The sequence below is a fragment of the Amia ocellicauda genome, chromosome 9 (assembly GCF_036373705.1).
Source record: "Amia ocellicauda isolate fAmiCal2 chromosome 9, fAmiCal2.hap1, whole genome shotgun sequence".
NCBI classification, from domain to species: Eukaryota; Metazoa; Chordata; class Actinopteri; order Amiiformes; family Amiidae; genus Amia; species Amia ocellicauda.
The window spans coordinates 24,296,934-24,320,360 of NC_089858.1; the positions used below are offsets into that span (position 1 = coordinate 24,296,934).

The 23,427-nt window shown below is 37.9% G+C and overlaps 1 protein-coding gene across 1 annotated transcript in view; it reads left to right on the forward strand.

The window, feature by feature from the left end:
* The first annotated feature begins 5,703 nt into the window (after positions 1-5,703).
* The window catches only part of pmfbp1 (polyamine modulated factor 1 binding protein 1), a 149,379-nt gene continuing 131,655 nt past the window's right edge, over positions 5,704-23,427 (forward strand). The window contains exons 1-4 of the mRNA XM_066713796.1: positions 5,704-6,046; positions 9,421-9,572; positions 14,380-14,508; positions 20,776-20,859. Of these exons, the coding sequence (XP_066569893.1) occupies positions 6,022-6,046; positions 9,421-9,572; positions 14,380-14,508; positions 20,776-20,859 (390 nt within the window). The 5' untranslated portion in view covers positions 5,704-6,021. The remainder of the gene's footprint in view (positions 6,047-9,420; positions 9,573-14,379; positions 14,509-20,775; positions 20,860-23,427) is intronic.

Below are 23,427 nucleotides of genomic sequence, written 5' to 3' on the forward strand. Positions count from 1 at the left end.
GGGAAGGGCAACCACTGGAAAAGTGTGCTCATTCATAGGGCTTCTCAAGGGGCAGCAGAGTGATGCTTCAGTCAGCATGGAGGGTGATTCAACCAAGGAGCAGGAAATAAAGGCCTTTTTCTGAAAGGTTCTTCCAGGCCTTGCCCTGGCATGGAGAGGAAGGACAGATGACATGAAGAGAGACAGATTTCTGAGGAAACGGCCCTAGAAGTCACGTGTCCAAATTGTTAGCATAACAAAAAGGGAAGGGCAAGGATGAAAAGCCATCAAAGTCCATTTCTTGTGCTTCTTGCTCTTAAAAGCCCCCTGTAAGTGCATGTCAGCAAATTTAAATGTATTGAGTTGCCAGGATTTTTCCCCCCTTTGTAAATGAAAGTCCTCTTTTATCACTGTCGATCAGCCCTCATTAATCTTTTTTTTTTTTTTTTTTGAGCAAGCCTTTGGCCATAAATTAAAATTAATTTGATATTTTAACGGCTGCAAGATGATAGTTTAGATGGGCAAATCTGCTGAGGAAAAAAAAAGAAAGAAAAAACTGAGGCAAAAGTCTGAATTGACCAGAGGGATTTTTGATACCATTAATTCGGTGGCTCAGAAGACAGTTCAAGGGATTTCAGAAATGATGTGATAATTTTCACAGGAGGTCAATGGTCCCCTGCGTTCTGGAACTCAGCGGTACTGAAGCCCCCTTCTTTTTCTTTTGCGTTCATACAAAAACTATTTCGCATACGGAAGCTTTGATTTTAAACATAAATTAACAGCATGATTATCTAAGAAAACCGTAACAGATTTCTTCTAAAATCGGAAAGTCAAACATGATTCTGTCAAAACAATTTTTTCGTTGTTGTTTTGGTTTTGATTAAATATGTACCTGTAAGTTAGGACAAGCAGCAGAAGTAATAGCCAAATATATATATATATATATATATATAGAGAGAGAGAGAGAGAGAGAGAGAGAGCACTGAAAAGAGCCAATTTAAGATGCTTGCTTGAATGAATCTGGCTTCTTTGCATTTCTGCTCAAGCTGATGAAAATAAAGATTTTGCCCCAAAAGCATCAGCTGGGTTTTGCAGAAAACAGCCACAGACTTGCATTGAATTCTGCTCAGATAATATTAGAATAGTAGGTACTTTACTGGAATGCAAGTACACCTAGCTAGAAAAAATGTAGTAACCCCCCCTACCCCCCCCCCCCCCCCGGTCTCTCCCCATAGATGCACAAACACTTGCATTCACTTTGATTTGCGTGACCCTGACTTTTTTTTTAAAGTCATATACAAATAGTGGTAAGGTCTTCCATCTGGAATAGCCTGAAAGCATACTTCTCCATGTCTATCTCAATGCCAACATCAGAGCCCCTATTATGCTTTTACTACAATTTTATATTTTATGCCAGCTGCTTTCATTAAGCAGCCTTGACTTCTGATACATGCAACAAGCTAGAACAGCTATAAATTCTTTGTGTGTTTACATGCGTACAAGCTTTTCTCATTGTTGTATTTCTCACCATTCTTATTTTTAAGATGTTTGTGTTGACTCTGTATTGCCCCTGTGTAAATCCAAGTGCCCTTGTAGGAAGATTCATCAGCCCCTTAGTACGATGCATGCACTGTGGCCTAGGATGTGCCATCTCCCACAAAGAACTAGCCGCAGAAGGAGGAATACATCTTACATTATTCTAAAGTAACCTTGACATTGTGGAATGTTTTTTCCCGTTACCACAATTACCATCTTTTAATAGCATGGAGATCACTTCATAAAGGTTTGCTCATTAACAAGGGATAAAAAAAGAATGGCTCTGTTTTCATACTGCTCATCTACAGCAAAATGCAAAGCATAAAAAAACCTTATTGAGAGAATGCTGCAGATTCTGCTTAACAATTCTATTTTAGTTCCTCTTGTTAAAGACTGTCCTTCTTAACAATACCATAAAAGAACCTGATAATTAGGGCTGACAGTGTGTTGGCTTTCGCTCCACATTATGATCATTGGTTATTTTCCCGGCTTCAATGTCTCCTCTCACATCTTAATGAGTCAGATGCGTCTTTTCTTTTCATTTTGTTGGAATTAGCAGCTTCGCATTCCTTGAAATGACAGACATAAAAGGTTAAATCACTAAGAATGGAAAAACTATTATAAAGCCCAATCCCCACTAATTTTATTATTTCACAGATACCATCTAGCTAAGGTTGACTTTTTCAAGATATGCTGGAGGAAGGTCTGCTTATATATATATTTTGGTTAAAAAAATTTGAGGAGATATATCATTCTTTGACTATTTAAAGTGAGGGAATGAGCCAATTTTGAGTGTAAAAAAACATAAATTAAAGGAAGCAGTTTGACAGTGTACAACTGTGATGTCCCTTGTCTGAACATTTTGTATTTCTGCGGATGATCTTTTCAGATGTGATTTTAAACTCAAATATCACAATCTTATGCCTTGGTAACCTGTTGTCAGTGCTGAAAAAGGATGAATATCATATTTTCAGTTTCCTGTTCTCACAAGAAGCAGACATAGACCAATTCTGTGGGAAGAAAAACTGCTCAAACTACTTCAAAAGCACATTCTCATCTGGGTCTGAGCTTTCTTAATTCATAAAAATAAGAAAAGGAAATGGAAGACAATGAGAGAGGGCAGAAAGGAGGAGGAGAAGAGAAAGAGATAAAACTGAGAAAGGAAAATGTAAGAGATAAGGCACCTGCCTGCCAGCACAATATTAGACTAGCTGCCAGCTATACAGCTGTTGATTTTTCTTTATTTTTTAAATAATTTAAATTTAATTAAAAGCTGGGGAAAAAAATGGCCTGAGTTGATGGTATAATGAGTTGCCGTGGGACGTCTTTTTAATAATCTCCATTTATAACAAAGAAGTTGCCAAGTCCTCATCGGCTCGTGAGTCACAAGGCCGGCCCCGGCCACACGCTCACGCTGGCTAGATAAATCCCACCAAGCCTCAGGACTCCATTAGTTTCAGCGTAATCTGCCCGTTTGCTGATTAAACTGATGACTTCATTGCAGCCTTCAGCCTTAATCGACAAAGGGGGGGGGGTGAGAGTCAAATATCGGCATTAATCATATACTGAAACCCCTTTTTCTGAAGTCCGTCCCTTTACTTTAGATGTTTTTATTTAAAAAGGAGCCCTGTCCACCTTTTGCGAAGAATTCTAAGATTCTAAACACCAAAGGTTATTCTCTAACCCATATGAAATGGAAAAAGGAATCAACTAAGACAATTTAAATCTGATCTAATCTGAGTTTCTGACCCTGTAAAATATGCTTACAAATTTGTATCTTTGAAGGACTAAAGCAAATCCTGCTGAGTAACTCTGAAGTTTACCACCTTTCACTTGTGCCCTTGTGTCACAACCCTACACATGGAACTGTGCTTTTCATCTGCTCTACAACCAGTTTTTCAACTGAAAAGTTATATTTTTGTTGTGTATAATATTTTCAGTAAATATGCTATAGAGTTGCAATAACAAAAATGTCTGGCCCTAATTTAGACACACACACAAATAAACTATCTTTTCCCCCTTCATTTTACATTTTCAAGATTTAACATATATGGCATTTGTAACATATTTCATATATATGATCAAACACATTTGGATATGTTGGAGTGATATTCAATAGGTATAGCTAATCTAAATGAATTTCAGAAAACCGCTCTTAATTAATTTACAGTAAAAAAAAAAAATAATTCCCCATCACCTCCATTCTCATCTTATTTTGGATACATAATTTATATTGCACTCTGCAACTGGTCAAATGCTAACTTCTGTAGCCAGAAACCTTATACATTGCAACGTGCCATTGTTTTTTATGAAGAGAATAGATGGAACATCCTAATGCCATCCATTACTGTATAATGTGTTATCCTGTTTTACTTAATCAGAAACTGTTGAAATCAACAGGACAAACAGTGATGGTTGAAAACTATGAAGAATATGGTATTCATGCATTAAGGGAGATGGGAAATCTACTTTGTAAGTGAAGCAATCACTGAAGGAGGGTTCTCAAAATGTGTATGATACTTTTGTGCAATGTTTTGCTATTACAGACTTCTGCTGTTCTGCTTTTGCAGCATTTATTCATATATTTATTTATTTTTTGTCGTTGTATGATATTGTGTTTCAGAGTAAGGGGAGCTTCCCCTGGGCAAGTAGTTTTTGGATAATTTGTCCAGTCCCAGTTCTAATGCTGAATCTTATAAATGTTTATGAGACTGTTAAGCTCTGCAGTTCACACTACATTATAAAAATAATATTGTTAGCAATCAGTTTCAGTATCTCTTATGCATCATGTGTCTTGATAGCTGTGTTAGACTGGGGAGTTTAATGCAGGAAACAAATATGCTCATAATAAACAGGAATAGAGGGAAGGCAATTTTCAAGTCAATAATCTAGTAATATAGCAATCATGCAGCTTTCAATACGCCTTGCCTTATGATTCTCTACATGAGCTCATTCCGGACCTACTGAGCAGAAAGGAGCTGCATAAAACACACCATCAATACATTCACCCTGCCCGTTATTATTATTTTCTTTTCTTTCTAAAACAAAGAACCTTCAAAAATTCAATTCTGAGACAGTACTACATTTGCTGGAGAGAGCTTCTGCTGATGCACCCACTCTGCCTGCAGTAGATGTGAACATGAAAAACATAGCCTTTCTAGATTTTCAATTTCATTTATTGTACCAGTATGTAAAATTACAAGCTAAAGTAACGGTTATCTGAATATCATTCCAAAGGATTCTCCGTCTATGACAGAAAAAGTACTTGAGAGATATAGTCTGAGTTAATCCTAACAAAATACAATTTTGAAGTCTCTCTGTTACAATGCACTGACAACATACAATATAAAATAAGGACTTTTTTCATCATTTTTAAAAAGACATTTGACTTCAGTGGTGTGGGAAGGCTTGTGTGCTCATTTAATTAGGACTTTTATTTGGTACTTCAAGGTACTGTTTTTTCTCTTTATATGTTTTCAGTTTCACTGAGCAATCATTCGGCTCCAGTAGAAACCATTGTTGACTGATGCTACCAGGTCTTTTCAGTATCCCGTAAGTACAAATTGGATCTCAATTGTCTCTCTAGAGCTGGATCTTGTATTGCATTCTCTCCACACGTAACAAGGTTCAGAAAAAACACAAGAGCCACAGGCCAAGGTACTGTTTTATATTAAGTATCCTACAAAAGGTAGATACATTTATAAGAACCTTTCCATTTATTATTATTATTAGTAGTAGTATTGGTTCTATATGTTGTCTCTTTTTGAATATTATTATTCTCAACTTTATATTGTTAATAATCAGCTGATTAATCAAATTATGCCTCTGAGGAAGAAACCACTTATGGCAAAGAAAAAAAAGCACCTAGCAGAAATATTGCCGCCTCTAGTACTGATCTGAATGTCAACTGTCAATACGAATTAAAATCCAGTTTTTTGTTTGTTTTTTGTTTTTTAGACTAAGTAGCATATCGGCCACCATGGCAACTACAGACGCTTTGATTTCCTTTCAACCTACCGCGCTTAACCCCGCCTGGACGGGCTCTCTGCATTGATTGGTTTATTGTTATTGCGGCAACTGTCAATCAAACACTCCTCAGAATCCGCAGTTCTCGAAACATAAAGAATAATCCCGCCTCCCCAGTTGTAGCAAGTTCGTGTGTTCCTCCCGATAGTAAAGTTTCTATGGAAATCTGAGAAACTCTGTCAGCATTGACACCCTGTGCGATTGGTCTTGGTTGCAAAATTAGCATTGAGGGGTCTTTTCTGATTGGCCAGCACAGCTGCTCGTTATGTCAGGGGCACAGCCAGGAGGGCAGGTGGCCGGAGCGGGAGATGGAGTTGCCCAGGCGGGTTAAGGTGTAGGAGGGGGTTAGAAGTTGAACGGGGTTGAAGTGCTTCCCAAACTAAAGCACTCTGACTATATTTGCAGCGGAGCACGGCATAAAGTCTCCGGCAGGCTTAGACTACTTCATTGCGAGACGAATGAACAGCAGCAGGCCGTGCAATGATAAGCAGCAGCGATGCAACAGGTAGAGAAAATCAAATCCATGCAATGAGTTGATCTGAGGGGGCTCCTAATTAAGGATAGGCAAGGATAAAAAACAAATTAATTCTGATGTGCAGTCATTACTAAAATCGCCAAGGTATCGTCTTTCATATCGTTTTGGAATTTGTAGCAAATGAATTACAAATGTGTTCTATCAAAGATTGTGTTAATGTTGCCACCTGTGATTGGTGTGTTGCGCATGCGCCTGGCTCATGTATGCTGATGACAGTTTGTTCCCCCCCGTTGTCATCCTATAGGGAACATAATGCTCGTTTAAATATAAAAACATACATTTATGAATGTGGTTTGAACTGAATGTATTGTTTGTCACCATTCTTTAAAATGAGTTTATTGAGCAAACTATTTGAATGACGGTGGTGTGATTTATCATTTACAGTAAAATACACTTCTCAGATTACAGAAGATGCCACATGCAATTGTTATTGTTTACAATCTTCCCATTGAAAACATTGAATTGACGCTTTACATACTAACGGAGCATTACATGTTGATTGAATCTTCCATCGATTGGATCTTAAGCTTGTAGTCGGTATTGGAATTAATCGATATTGTACAGTCAGGACGTACCCATACAAAATCATAATGCATGATAATAAACACTGTGTTTTCATTTACTAAATACACATAATGAACTATATCATGCACTGCTACTGCAATATAACTGCATCCCAAATATTGATGTAATGGTTCAATTGCTTTCTAATGATACACAAGGAGTTGCCTGCCGCCAGAGGAATGTGCACTTTTAAGGGTAAATGGATCAGTTTTGGTGGAGAAAATGTGCTCAAGAGACTGTAAATGTGATTTGTGGGCATTTATAGTAGAATGTAATTCTTTCAAACTTTCACAGGGGCTTTCATATCTTGTATTGGAGATACTGTGAAATGTCCTTTGCAGAACAGTTGTTTTTCCAGTTGTGTACTTCCATCCTGCATTTGCCATCTTTGGGTGTAATCTGCATACATTTGAAATTAAAATAAATCATTACATTAGTGATGGTTCATGGATTGAGTGCTGAATTACACTATTGCATTAAATGGAATATATTACCTGTAAATGGGGCCTGTTTTTTCCTTTCATTACCACATTATCAATAAATAATTAAGCAGACATTCTTGATCGTATTATAGTAAACATCACAAATGAGAATGTCTACAAAAAAACATGTATTCAAGATGTCTTGTGAGTAGTTATAATTTGCATGATCAAGATGTGATGAAAGTTTACTACCAAGAAAATAAATTGAAATATTTTATGAAAATGTTCCTTGTGATGTATTTTTGATGATTTAATAATGAATGGATCTAAAATAAAACTGAAACTGACACCAAGCCATGATTCTAATGAATAAAAAGCATTCAGTATGGCCATATCTATTTCTGTCACTGCTGTTTGTCTTTTCCCAATGTTTAAAACATAAATATTTTTAGGACAGATCGGACGCAAATGAAAGCATAAATACAATTTAGTGTAAACATCTCAAAGTGTTGAATCGATGTTGCAATAATCTAGACTTTATCATTCATGCCAGCCTTGGAAACTGGATTATTTCCCTTGATTCAACATTTTTCATCTCTTATCTCCTACTTAATGCAAACTTGTTATTGCCTCAATGTGTGGATTAGACACAGCTTCACTTCAAATACACTGAAGAGGGGGGCTGTGTGTGTCCCTCTCCAGTACACATATATGTATTCTAAACAAATATTCTTCATCTCATAGTATGATGATAACTGTAATACAGTTTTGTATGCTGTATGCTGATGTTGGCGATAGTAACTTGCTTGATGACCTTAGATGTGGGTTACAGGGTAAATGCATACCTGGTTACGTAAAGTTTATTTTTCTATCTGAAGATAGTGAGCACCTGAATTAAGTACTTTAGCCGTATAGCTAAATGCTTCAGATAAAATGCTCACCAAATGGCCTTGTCCTCCAGTAGATAAAAGCTAATGAAATTATTCAAGTGCATACTACAGATCTTTGTTCATAGTGCTTCAGCTGGTTTCTCACTTTGTCTGAAAGACAGTCTATTAATGCTCATTTTTAATTGCTTATATTAAGTGTGCATTCAAATGACATGCATGGCTCTGAAATGAAATCTAGAACGTCCAGATACAAATTAACTGTAAAAATGATATGCCTCATAAATAAAAATAATAATAAAAAAGGTAATGATCTGACATTCATTTAAGTGCAAATTATAGTTTTGTTACATAAATCATATGGAAAAGTTTTAGTCATTATGCTACATATCTTAAGCATTGGTGCTTCTAATTTGAAAAAGGGTTATGATCTTCGTGGACAGATGACCCCTCATATTACCTCCCAAATGGTTTGTTTATAATGTCCCGCTCTTGCTTGACAATTCTCCAATTCAACACCCCCCCAAACACACACATACACTTTCATTTTGACAAATCAGGATAATTCAGTCCAAATAATCAAAATTCTGATTTTAAGTAATTTTAGTGCTTTTATAATGGTTTGCAGTGGTATGTTTTTTGTATGTGCTCGTTTGTATTCATATTTTTTAAATATGTTTTCCTATAGTGGGCATTCTGTGGAGTGGGGTCAGTTCAATAATTCCAAAAATGTTTATAACTCATCTCTGGAAAGGTCTGGGTTAAATCAACACCACTCTCTCCACAGTGGTGGATTAATTTTAATCCAGAATATTACTTGGTCAGGAGTGAGATAAGAAAAGGGGGTGGTGGTGGGGAAGGCATACCGATAAATTAAATGGACAGCATGGGCCCTATCAGGATCATCCAGCAGGTCAGGGCATCTCTCAGTAGAGATATCATTTATTTGACTTTTTTATTAATTAAAAAAAAAAAAAAAAAGCTTATATACAGTCTGAGTTGTTTAGTACTGTCTACATTTCTGATTTGTATTCTTTCTCCTTTTGAGGACCTACCTGTTTTGGGTCAAAGAGGCTTTCTGAAGAAATCCTTTCGCAAATATGCTGATTTTAGGACTGCTGTAAATGTGTGTATTACATAATGATCTTACAAGAAACTTTTTACATTGACTACGGATTCTGGGTTGATTCGGCACATAATTAAAAACAGAAAAATTTGAAAAAACATTTTACCAACTCGGTCTTTAAACACATTAAATCCAGTCTTTCAGCTGGGATGTTGCTCAATGAACAATTAGGGTATGTGTCTGCTGACTGTGCACATGTGTGTGTAATCTATGTAATAACAATTGGTACAGGAATTTTCAAAAGTAAGAGAGCAATAAGTATGACTAATATTACTCTTCAACAGAGTATCCTACTGAACAACTGTTGATTGTTTGTGTTGACTTTTGCTGGTGTTGTTTTGGCAGGTTATAGGTCGGGCTCTGTTGAGGCCGCGTATCTCAGGGGACCACAGCGACCGGCCGAGATGCAGAGGCTCCTGACAGAACTCAGAGCGCTGTACAATGAGCGCCTCCGACGAATTGACCAGTTGACCGATGGCAGGGATGACAGACTGCAGGTGGGACCCTTATGAGGATTATTGATTAGTGATGTGTTAAAGAACATTTTTCACAGGTTGGTAAGCAACTACTTAATGAAAGGAATGCCAAGTTGAGGGAAATCAGGAGACCAAAACAAGGCCTAGTTGGGCTGCATGTGTAAGAGAGCTGCGTACATGGCTTGCTGCCGTTTTGTTCTCTGTCCAACCCATTTATTATGAAAGCCTGGTGAGTGCCATTTATTTTTGTGACAGTTTGGTGTTAGAAGCTTCTGAATAGATTAAATAATGGAAATCAAGCCCAACTGGAGCTGTGCTGATGTTGTTCTTGGGGGGGGGGGGGGTTGTGGAGGAGTGGGAGGCAATGTGTTGGGGGCACTTCAAGCTAAATCGGTTCTGAAATGTTAGTACGTTTTGCCGCTTCCCATTGCAAACTTGCATTTTGCTTTTTTTTCCAAAACTCATTTTCCTGCAATGAGAGTGACGCATACTAGTCAAACTAAAATGCATGGCCAACGGCAAGCTGGTCGGAAAAAGCAAAACAAAACATGCAGCCTCCTGTACTTTAAATTGTACTGTTCATTTCTATTTTAGTTATGTCTGCAGGTAGCATTCAAGAATAAGCAGGCCTACATGCACTTCACTGCTAAAGGCATTATGAATTTGAAGCCCAATCAAATATGAGGTACTTCTAGTTGTTTGTTTGTTTCTCATTTGCTGTTTAATAGTAGCTGCTGTCTTGCCCTTCTATAAGAATTGTTCTCATTTGCTAAATATAGTAATATAGGCATAGAGATACTCTACAGGATACTTGCTTCCCAAAACATATCTCACTTCAGTTTACTGAAGTAAATAATGGACCTTCTCTCATTTGTGTCATTGGAATAATTTCCAGTTTGTTTTTACCCCCCGATTCCTGAATTTTGTGATGGCAGATTCCATACTGTTTGTTGTCTCACCAATTGGTGCTGTTCACTAAGTGTCAAAAGCCCACAGTTAGATGCCTGAGCTGGTCTTGACAAGGGCAGGTTATGAAATCTGTTGTTTGGGAGAGTTTATAACTCTATTAGCCTGGCGCATGCTGCTAAAAGGTATTGTACTGTAATGAAAGCATGACAGTTTGATCAATGTTGTTAAAAGAATTAGTGTCTTTACATCAAAAAGCTTTTTGCGTTATTTTTTAACTATCCCATTAAGAAGCCCTTTATTGAATATCTTTACATCTTTCAGAAATGTTCATCCATAAAAGTGGTATAAAAAATATTAGTTATGACATAAAAATATTTTTTCTTACCTGTGCATGTACTTAGGCCTTGGCAAGATATTATTAATTCATATTCATTTTTTTTTCCACCTCAAGGTTTTAAGCCATACTGTTCTCCATAGGCTTTATAAAATTAAGAAATTAGACAATAACATTCTTGCCTGCATTTCTTGAAAGGAAAGTAGTTACTTGTAAGTCAAGTTCACAGCAAGTCAAGGCTGATTAAAGTTTCACTGAATTACTTTTGCTAAACATTTCTTAAGGAGGGTAAAGGAAAGTTGATTTCTTATTTTATTTTTCCCCTTAAGAAATATCTCATGTTGAAATCACAAAAACTGGGTATATTTTAGTTCTGTCTAATCAACTTCTTGTTTATGGGAAATGCAGAATCAGAGAAACAATGTTTTATTATTATTTGTAATTATTACTTACAGAAACTGCAGAAAAAAAGTATTATATTACATCCTAAAGTTGTCATTGATAGGGTACCGCACCAACAGGGTCACACTGGGTTCAGTGTACGAGTACCTCTGTAAGTATGACATTGTGTGTAACTGTGTAGATATACCCCATTGTGGCCGTGTCCTCCTGTTCCTTGTTTGCTCCATTGGTGTTTATGTCCTCATATTGTGAAAAGGGGTGAACAGGGCTGAATAGAGCAGTTTAATGGAGTTCTAGTGTTTATAAGTGGCAGTTTACTCGTCAATTAGGACGTGTAAACAAGGCGAGTGAAAAGGTGCTTGCTCCACATTGTAAAACAGGTGCCACCCGTCAGGCAGCCACAATGACTGTGCTTTTATGGATGGAAATCTCTTTACAGCACTGAGTGGTCTTTATATAGACATGAGGTTCAAGCACTGGGTGTTCACAGGTTCATTGTGAAAACATATTGGACCTGGAAATGTGATTTCTGCATGGCTGTTGTCTCTTTATGAAGCATAAGACTGCCCTCTATAAATCCAACCTAGTGATCTGATTCTTGGTCAACATGAACCATTGAACATATATGAGCATTTTTGGGCCTTTATAGTTGATGGTTCAAAGAAATTAAAATGATTTGGTCCCTATGACTCACTTTTTTTGTTGTTTAATTGATTTTCCTGTTTGTTGCACCTCCATGGCATCTAGTGGGGTCATTGGAGAACCCTGTCATTGTCACAGACAGCGTTCTGAATTTCAAACCCTGCCCCTTTCCAATGAAATGATCTTCAGGGTCATTCTGTTCGGCAGGAATCACCTGCCAGTAAATGATTTACAGTTTTCGGTTACCTATCAGTTGGCATTAATTTTGGTACGGCCTAGTGAAAATGCCCCAAAATAAAAAATAAGTAAATTAAAAAAATTAAAAAATCAATGTCTGTGGCAGGTGGTGTTGCAGACAGCAAGCGGTGATACTTGATCTGATGTTAATGTGCCGGTGTGTGAGTGAGTGAGAGAGATGGGGAGATAATCCTGGCTGCCTGATGAGATTGAGGGCTGGGATTGATTGATCGCCTAATCATAGGAGGAAATGGGCCTGAAAATGAATGGAACTCTGCCCTTGGCTTCTGTAGGAATTGGGGAGGGTGGGTTTGAGGGGATGTAGTTGCAAAAGACATGGTGTTAATGCGCAGGAGACCTGATTTCATTTGTGTCTAATATACAGTTATACGATCCCAGCTAAGTGATCAAATAAAACAAATATATAAATAAAAAAAGGAAAGTGGAGGAAAAAAAAGGCTAAGAAGTGTAAATCAAGCTTTATGGCTTCTATATTATTTTTATTTTCATACCATTCGCAATTGGTGCCTGGAAAAGGTATAAGGGGGAGAACAAAAAAAACATCTGTGAATATCAAAGTGCTTAGGCATTTCTGTACAAACGGCAAGATCGTCACTATCCTGCCTTCAGTGGAACTACCGAACTGAAGATTAAATTGTTCATTTCTTTATTTAGGCCTAATCTTAACAAGGTTTTACATTTTTACTTCATGTAGGGCTTGCTTACCGCAGCTGGAGGGAGGATTATGTTGCTTGTTTTGTTTTGTGTTTTTTAAGTTCAATACCTCTCATAATCTCAATTTTTTTAAACAACCCTGTAGGCCAAAGAAACCGTTTGATCTTTGGCCTGATGTGTGCTTGCAAAGCTGATGGCATTGTCTCCCAAACTGATTTTCATTGTATCTTGAATAATGGTGTTGATTTAATGTTTGTATTAAGTTTTTTGTTTGTTTAAGGTCATGAGGATGAAACTATCCCATTGGAGATGTAGGTAGATTAAGTTCACAGGAACTTATTTTATTTGGTTGGCTGAAGTCAGAATTAAATGATTAAAAACCAGATCTGCTGAATTTGAAGTTGTTGTTCAAAAGCAAAAAATAGTATTGAATTCAATATAATTGTGAGAGTGAATACTAACATTTCTGTACTGTATAAATTATATTGGGAAAGGTGTAACATGAATATTTCCTAAATGTTGATGTGCTAATTTGTAACCAGATGGGGGTAGGGGTGGTAAGAAAAAAGTGCAAAGCAGGAATTAATGGTTGATCAAGCCATAATTAAAGGTGCCATAGCATATCAGCTGCAACACAAGACTAATTGTTATTACTACCAGTGATGTAAATTGGGGAACAATTTGCCATACAGTGCGGTGCGTGGATATTTTCTGACAGCCCAGGCCTGAGTTTCTCCCAGCTTGTCTGAACAGATCAGTGGGGAGGCTGTCACAAAAAAGTAGCAAGATCTGTAGGACTGTCGAGATCAGCCACAGAGATGCATCTTTGGAACTCTCACAGTCTGTTGAATTATCCTGGCTGCTTTTTCAGTGCCATGCACAGTGAATCGTCTTGTTTTTAGATAGTGATGTAAGTGCAGTGAGTAATCCTTTGTCCTGTTTATTGTGAATCTGCATGACAGTCACAGTGGTATAACATTTTACTGGCAGAATCTGGCCACAAAGTTATTTTGAGACTGTAAGAGATGTTTACATAATGATAAGTTGATCATTGAACATTTGGATGTTTTGAGCTTCTTCATTGGAAAGCAGTCCATTTTCAGTAAGTATAGCTTTGAAAGCTTCTGTCCAAAGGTTAATGTTTTTAGTATGTTTGATCTAAGTCTTGAATTCTCTCCTGGAAAACATTCTGTTTTCACAGATAGACAGAATAGATTGCATGCAAGAGCTATAGGCTCAACCTGTTGTGACCTGTGGTGAACTCTACCAGGTTTGAAAGGGTGAGCTTAAGACCACAAGATCTCAGGTTTATGCCTGAGCTGAAGTACAGTACCTCCACTCTCTCTTACTGAAGCTCAGAATGATCTTCTGAATTTAATCTTTAAAGCTAACTTTAATGTTCTCCCATTGTAACCTTAAATGCCCATGTCCATCACTGAGGTTACCAAACTCATCATTTTAAGTTTCAATCAAAATCTTTTCAGAAATGCTCAAACCATCCAGCTCTGGTAACATGCATATGAGTTTCCTGAATATCCTTCAGTCAAATGTAACCAAACTAATTACTTACTAATTAGTTCATAATTGCAAATGTATACAATAGTATAATATCTCTCTATCTCCCCCTAGCTGAAGATTGGGGTGCTGCAGTCTTTCGTGCGGGACCTGAATGAGCAAAATGAGGTTCTGATCCAAACTTTGGAGGAGTTGGAGAGCGGGTCTGACGGGAGCCTGAGCAACTTGCAGAAAGAACTAGAGGTGCCCAATAAATCAATCCATCATTCAATCCATACATCAATCCCTCTCTTTGTTTACCTAGAAGCTTTTAGATGTTTATCTAATCATTCGTGAAACCAGTCCTCTGGGGACAAACTAAATGCAGTCTTCATAGGAAACATTTATTGACAAGTCATTTAGAATGAAAAGTATTGATAGTGTTGCTGTGACCTGCCTTTCTATGATAGTTGGAGATTTAGGGCTGGTTGACATGGGAAAACAGTTGCCATGTGTATCATCCCATCTAAGTTCTTAATTTACTTACTAAACCAATTAAACCCCTCTCCTTTATAGTTTCCATTGATTTCTATGGAGTGGCAGTCAAAACTTTTAAAGGATCTATAAAATATGCTCCCTTATAACTCAAAAACACTGGATTTGTAGAAAATGGATCTAGTTTTGCACACCATTGCAATCATATATATGTGTATATCTATATATGTATAGATAGATAATTTGTGTGTGTGTATCTATCTGTCTATCTATCTGTATTTCTATCATCATCATCAGCCTTCATGGATCCACTGCTGGCTGAAGGCCTCCCCAAATATATCCACTTTACAGTGTCTCTTTCCCAGGTCACACCAGCAGATCTTCTTATTTCTTCTTCCCATCTTTTACCTGGTCATCTTCTAGGTCTTTTTCACCTCCCAGAACCCATGCTATAGCTTCATAGTCCATCATTTGTCTGTTCTTGTTGCAATGTGTCCGGCCCAGTGCCATTTTAACATTTTCACTCTATCAATGATGTTACTTTTGTTTGTGCGCGGATCCATTTTTTTTTTCCTATCTTTTCATTTTTGCATTAAGTGACCAGGTTTCAGACCCACATGTGAGCACTGGAAGTATGCGTTGATGAAGAACTTTTCTCTTCAAGCAAAAGGGTAGATTTCCTTTCGATAGTGTATACGAAACCCCAACATATATGAAACATGTTTCTGTGTATGTATATATAATATAAAAGTATTAATTAGCTGACAGCAGCTTTATTTCAGAATTTGTCATGAAGGCAGCGTGCCAAAGTGATAGTGACACTGCAGAAACAGCAATCGCGGTGCCAATACTTCAGTCATGAATTACAGGCATCTTCAGTGCTGCTGACTTGGGACTTTCCTGAATCAGATGTGTAAACAGTGTTACATTTGAACTAGATGCTTGATATGTAATGATAAAAAATAACTTTTAATCTTTGTACTAAATGCGTGGTGGGCTTTAGTTAATTTTATTTCTAAATATTGTTTTTGCATTATAATCCCAGGTTTGTTTTCCATGTACTTATTGCTTTAGATTATTGCACTGTAAAGTGTTGTATTACTATGCAAGGCAAGATGGAGTTCATTTTGAAATTAGCAGCCATGATGTCAAAACATAATAACAAATCATTAAAATTAATATGTAAAATGGCATTTAAATTCTATATAATAATTATGAACTCATTATAGAGTCATAGTTTAATGACCACGGTAGGGTTGTTGTAGCACATAATAAGAATGTCATTATTCAAAAAGAAACAGGGAAACATTTTGTGAAAAAAAATAAAAAATCACTTGTATTCCTCTTTATAACAAGGTCTGCACTATTGAATAACTCTATACCAAAGGGGCCAAAGGGAGAAACAATGCACAATGAGATACTGACATTTGCTTTATTTTGGTTTTGCTTTTTTATTTAATTTACAAATAATTACCAGAACTTGAGATGATCTTCAGTTTTACTGAATTTATCCTTAGTCTTTTCTCACTCAGGGAGTATAACCCTGTTGGTGATTTAATCTTCACATGAATTAATAAGGTTGACCTTAAGCAGACAGTGCTAATTGCAAAAGCAAATTCTACAGTTAATACAGCAGTCTGTTCTGGAGACAAAACACATTTTTTGCATATTTGGCACTTAAACCTTGTGGAAAACCAATTCCATTTTGGAATACTTCCACAATCTAGAACATGTCCTATTTGCCAATGGGTTTAAAATTACATTGTCTGTAATAACACTAATTAATGCCAGATTGTCCGCAACAATCAGGAATGCATTTCCACACAATTTGGGCAACATTGACCCTCGGTCAAAGAATAAATTAATTTAAAAATGCAAACATCACAGCCAGGTTTGAGTGTTAATCCCTAATGTCACTGGATTGGAATAGAACTCCTAACTCATGTTGTAAAGTGTGTCTCGCAACACCAAAACCCCAAAAAAGCAGAAAACCTGTTTCCTTTTTAATGCATCATTTACGGGCTGTAAACAGTTTGTGTAAAGGGGTTTATAGATGATTTATATGAGATTCTGAGTTCGCAAAGTGTGTTGAAGTTAAACTATAACCTTAATAGAAACTCAATAATCACAGGCTCTCCTAGCTTGGTTTTGTGTGCTGTGGTGAAGAGGGGTTGTTGGGTTGGGAGGAACTTGTACCACAACAAAGCTGTGATAAAGACTGAGGCCATCTGCCTTACAGTCCCCAATTACAGCGCTGAGCTGTGGAAGCAGTTTGGAGTTTTTTCTTGTTTTTTTTTCCCCGTTTTTTTTCCTGTGGTTTTGCTGCCAGATAAAAGCCAGCCTGCTCTGAACAGCGCATTAAGACTTCTGGCATCTCTTTACAAGATTGGCTTTAATCTTTTGCCTTTTATATGTCACCCAGAAACGTGTGGAACCTGATATGATAATGATGTGAACCTGTCCAGGGTATTAGAGTTAAGCTGGCTGATTAGGCTCCGTATCGATTAGTCTATCACTCACTTCTGACCGGACTGTGAAGAACCAACACAAAACCAGCCGTGAAGGACAGGGCTTTCAGGACGTTCCTAAAGTACAGTGTGAAAAAACAACAAAAATAGAAGAGTTTCATCATTTTAAACACTTCACCTTCATGGTTTTGTTCTAAGTCTTTCATACATTTATTCTTTACATTTTAACGTAAATTCATAAAGCACTGACTATGATCAGTCTATAATTTTAATGGTAGGTGTATTTTAACAGTGAAAGACAGAATAACAACAAAAAAATCCAGAAAAACGCATTTCAAAAAAGTTATAAATTGATTTGCATGTTAATGAGGGAAATAAGTATTTGATCCCCTATCAATCAGCAAGATTTCTGGCTCCCAGGTGTCTTTTATACAGGTAACGAGCTGAGATTAGGAGCACTCTCTTAAAGGGAGCGCTCCTAATCTCAGCTCGTTACCTGTATAAAAGACACCTGTCCACAGAAGCAATCAATCAATCAGATTCCAAACTCTCCACCATGGCCAAGACCAAAGAGCTGTCCAAGGATGTCAGGGACAAGATTGTAGACCTACACAAGGCTGGAATGGGCTACAAGACCATCGCCAAGCAGCTTGGTGAGAAGGTGACAACAGTTGGTGCGATTATTCGCAAATGGAAGAAACACAAAATAACTGTCAGTCTCCCTCGGTCTGAGGCTCCATGCAAGATCTCACCTCGTGGAGTTTCAGTTATCATGAGAACGGTGAGGAATCAGCCCAGAACTACACGGGAGGATCTTATTAATGATCTCAAGGCAGCTGGGACCATAGTCACCAAGAAAACAATTGGTAACACACTACGCCGTGAAGGACTGAAATCCTGCAGTGCCCGCAAGGTCCCCCTGCTCAAGGAAGCACATGTCCAGGCCCGTCTGAAGTTTGCCAATGAACATCTGAATGATTCAGAGGAGAACTGGGTGAAAGTGTTGTGGTCAGATGAGACCAAAATCGAGCTCTTTGGCATCAACTCAACTCGCTGTGTTAGGAGGAGGAGGAATGACCCCAAGAACACCATCCCCACCGTCAAACATGGAGGTGGAAACATTATGCTTTGGGGGTGTTTTTCTGCTAAGGGGACAGGACAACTGCACCGCATCAAAGGAATGATGGACGGGGCCATGTACCATCAAATCTTGGGTGAGAACCTCCTTCCCTCAGCCAGGGCATTGAAAATGGGTCATGACAATGACCCAAAACACACAGCCAAGGCAACAAAGGAGTGTCTCAAGAAGAAGCACATTAAGGTCCTGGAGTGGCCTCGCCAGTCTCCAGACCTTAATCCCATAGAAAATCTGTGGAGGGAGCTGAAGGTTCGAGTTGCCAAACATCAGCCTCGAAACCTTAATGACTTGGGGAGGATCTGCAAAGAGGAGTGGGACAAAATCCCTCCTGAGATGTGTGCAAACCTGGTGGCCAACTACAAGAAACGTCTGACCTCTGTGATTGCCAACAAGGGTTTTGCCACCAAGTACTAAGTCGAAGGGGTCAAATACTTATTTCCCTCATTAACATGCAAATCAATTTATAACTTTTTTGAAATGCGTTTTTCTGGATTTTTTTGCTGTTATTCTGTCTCTCACTGTTAAAATACACCTACCATTAAAATTATAGACTGATCATTTCTTTGTCAGTGGGCAAACGTACAAAATCAGCAGGGGATCAAATACTTTTTTCCCCTCACTATCTTGCTGTGGAAGACCTTTCTTTCCCTTGTGGTGATGGAGTTAATGTTTCCCTTCATTCTCAGTTCTTTTTACTTTGGTAAGGAATGGATTGAGCTGATAGTGGCAGTTGTGCGAAAAAAGAAAAACCTTAAAAATTATTCAGGATTGATACATATCTAGTTCTTGTTGACCTTTAAAAAAAATCCAATACTATAACCTTAAAAATAAAATCAAAAGAAAGAGTCACTTGCTTTCCTATGTAAGATAAAGCACCTTTTGCTGGTGCAGGTAGTTCCTATGGGCTTATAGCAACTAGTTTCTCTTTTTTGTTCTACTTCACAGAGCATAGAAACAGGTATAGGTCAAGGCCCTTACTTCATTAAACATTCTGTTGCCAAATGCAAAATAATTAGATTCACTGGGTATAGGAGAATACACCCCTTTCTTAATTGAAACCTAGCAAAGCACTAATTTGTTCAAGAAATACAGCCTTTTATTGGACAATTGGCATCCTTGTCACACAGGTTTTAGTTATTAAACATAGCAGATTTCAGTCCTGGTTCTAGAATATCCCATGCTAAGTTAAATTATCGCATTTTAAAATATTTTTTTTCCTTATTCTATTTATTTTCAAAATGTTCTTTCGTCACTCAGTTTGATAAATTATCCGCTTTAGACGTATTGCTGTCAAGAAAGGGGGCGAAGATCTGTCTAATCTGTCCTTTTCCGGAATAATATACTGCTGCTCTGTAGATGTCCAAACCACTGTAAATAGGTTACCAATTTACAATGCACAGACATGGGTGTGATGTACAATCTCACAAGCCGCATTCATACTTTGCATATGCTCAATTGCTTAGATTCAAGACACCTTGTCATTGACTCAAAGTATAATTGTAGTTTAAATTCTTCGTTTCAGCCTCAGGAAAACTATAAAGACTTGGTTAAGACCAAGTAAACTTTTGACAGCCACTTCAAAAGTTTGGTTCGGGGACAATGGTGTTCATAAGTTACCTAGGACGCTGTTTCATGGACTTTCAGCTTTTAAGAAATCAAATGCTCAAATTGCTAACTATGATAAAAGAAACTGTGACATAACTATTACAGGAAAGGGCATTTTAGACCTTATTTGCTTAACCTTTAAGAACTCTTAATCTTTTTTCAAGCCTTTCATTGTAACCATGAGTTACACCCTTCTCCATCTCCTCAACACATCTGTCCACAGCTGCTCAACAGCTGTGTTCTGAGATGGCCTGCAATGGGGAATAAATGGGTAAAAGCTGACTGTAATTGCTTAATTTATTAAAATTAGTTAATCATAAACAGAGTCCATCTGGGGGATATTCACTTTGTTAAAATAAATAACATGTTAGCATTACTCACGCTTGCTCCCCCCCTTTTTCTTTCTTTCTTTAAACACAGACCTATTTGCAAGTAATTAAAATAATGATTTCCCCAACACAATGCAAACACTTTGCCCTATCTGTATGGCTGCAAATTGAGATAATGACAACAAAAGTTCAGCAGCAAAGTAGTCAGTGTGTGTTTTTTCAGTTGCTTAGGTCTGTATTGGAAGCTAAAGCTCTTTAATGTTCAATACAGACATGTTTATGAAGCAGCAAATTGGAAAATGGAAAGAAAAACAAAACAAGATGGCGACAAAACATGGACAATTCCCCCAAGTAATAGCAGGAAAAGCACTCCTACCTAGCTATACTATATTGCGATATATATTGTTTTTGCCAAAGAAATGTTCCTTGCGCTTGCAGTGTCCTCAATGAAGCCAAATTATAGGTCTGAGATCGAGTCTGTGTTCTGTGTTAACAGGACTGCGCCTCCAGACTGAGAGACAGGGAGCAGGAGAACCATGCGTTACGCATCACCAAGGACGACTTGCAGCATGAGATCTTAGTAAGTTCTACCCAGAATGATGCATTTGTGGGGTTGTAGATGTGACCTGGGGAATTGGGAGAGGGGGTTGGCTAATGGATTATTGAAGTCCTGGGGGGGAAGGTGTAATAGTTGGATGTTTTCGAAATGGGTTTGAACCTCCCGTCAAGTACTTGGTCTCAGATCATCAAAAGCGGCACTTCTATTTGGTGTGCCTTGGTCTCTGTGCCGGAGTGACAGTTGTTAAGAGTACCGAGAGCGCCGCCGCAGTTCCTCAACAGCGGGGTTGAGCATCATGTTCAGCTCAAGCCCAGCAGTCATCACTGTGTGCTTCAGAAAAAAAAGTTGTCAGCCATTTTCAGCAGCAGCCAGTGATCCCCTTTGAAAGCTGCTGAGCCGTGTAGAACACAGACACCGCTGCAGGACGGCCTCCTCTCAGGAGGGCCCTTCTCCTTCTAATTGCCGTTATCCCAGTTTCTGAAGAGAGAGCCATGGAGGCTTTCACAGTGGAGTTTCCTCCCCGTGCTTCACCAGGGCACATCTCTTAACCTCTCTCCCAGCCCTTTCCTGAAACAGACCGGCTCATCATAGCCTGTTTGTGCAAAATCTTATGACAAACTTGCAACAATCATATTTTATACCCAATAACATTATTGTATACCTTCTTGTGGTTACCATTGTGAATAAAGTGGCTTGGATAGTACAGGAGCTACATTTCACAACAAAGTGGGAATACATCTCTGGAGGACTATTAATAATAAAATACAGCACTGTTCTGTACAGATTTCAGAGGGCATAAAAATAGCTTTTTAGTTGCTGTTAGCTTAGTTTCCTGCCTGCTAGACTTAAACAAGGCCTTCCTTTTCAACGAGGCTCTGTGGAAACGATCCCTTTTGCTCCTTGTGTAAAAAATGAACAATTGAATAAACCCGGGCCACTCAGTGAAGTAGTTTTAATGGAATTGCACTGTTAGGGTTTTCACACTCCGTACCGAGGTGGCCACCATGGATAGATCCTGTAGTTAGCTAATGAGTTAGACAAGATAATTGGTTTTTAGTCTCTTCTTGCTTCTTTGGAATTCCAATTTGAGGAGGGGTATTGCTGTTGCTAATGCTGTTACCAAGTGGGGACAGAGGGTCTTATGAAGGTTTATGTACTTTACATGCTCAGGTCTCTACTGCAGAAATAATGTTGAATAAACAGATTAACTTAACCTCAGTGCTTGCACACGCCTCTGTAAGTGCATTGCCTAATCACATTCAGAATAATGAAATCATGACGGGTGTCTCTGAAGGCATTATTTATTTATGGATCTCAACACAATGGTTCGTGTCACCTCTAGACTTGATGTTCTGGATCCTTATACCCACCCTACGCCTACCTTCAGTCCGGACACACCATCCACCTCTTACTCCCTGCGCTCCAGCCAGATAGCCTGTGCTTTATAAAGCAATTACCTGTCCTGAACTTCAAAGCTTTTTTATTTTTAATGTTTTATACCAACCTAATGCTAAGAGATGGCTGCACCCCCCCCCAGTACTCTTTTTTTCTATAAATTGTAAGTTGATATCCTCCTTGCATCACTGCGTAATGGCCCAGGTTTTTATTGCTTGCTGCATACTAATCCTGAACTGAAGGAATGAAATGACACCTGCAGGGAGTGTGTGGGAGTTGCAGATCCACTTTAAAGTACGGCCATTAAAAATGATCAAAGAAATTATTACATACTACTGCTGCACAACACAGGTCTCATGCCTCAGTAGGTATATCTTATTGCACAAACTCGCCAATTAACATTCCTCTGTGATGAATATTGTCAAAGAGATGCACTGTTGACATTTCCACGGTCTGAACCGTCTTGGGCCTCGGGTTTGGCAAAAGGACGGATCATGTAGAACAAAATAAATATACATTGGATGTAATTCATATTATTACGGTTTGTTAAAATGCAAAAAGAACAAATATTTCATTGTTTTTACATTGCTTCTCTGATGTTCTTTGCCTTTATTTTATTTTTTTAGTACCATTTAAAATACTGTAGCGGTTATTGTATGTTTGTCCTGACAATCTTAAATCTGCATTTACATCTGCACAATTTTATAATCGATCTGTTCCACTTCACAGATGTTTTCCCCCCCAGTTATTTTAAGAAAACACATGCTGCGTTAAAAGACTGTCACAAGAAAATACCCACACATGCCACATTCTCTCTTACTGGCTCTCGAGTTCAGTTGCTCCACAGTATACTTTTTATTTGGCAGAGATGTAAATGAGGTGAGCAACTTTTCAGCCGCCCCATGTTTTCCAAGACAACATTTTGCAGTAGGAAGCATTTGAGTCTTATTATGTATTCACCGAATTGGCTGATAAAAAAATTGTGATGAATGATATTTCATTTCCTGAACAGTATAGAATAATATACTTTTATTAAATAGGCTACATAAAATAGCAAGTGATTACTAATGTGCACGAGAATCTGATGCATGTACAAAATAGATATTGAGTATCAAATTAACGGCAGCACAGAGGAATCTGGAGGAAGAGCCAATATATGAAATATGTGGGCAAAATGCAATTATTTGATTTTAT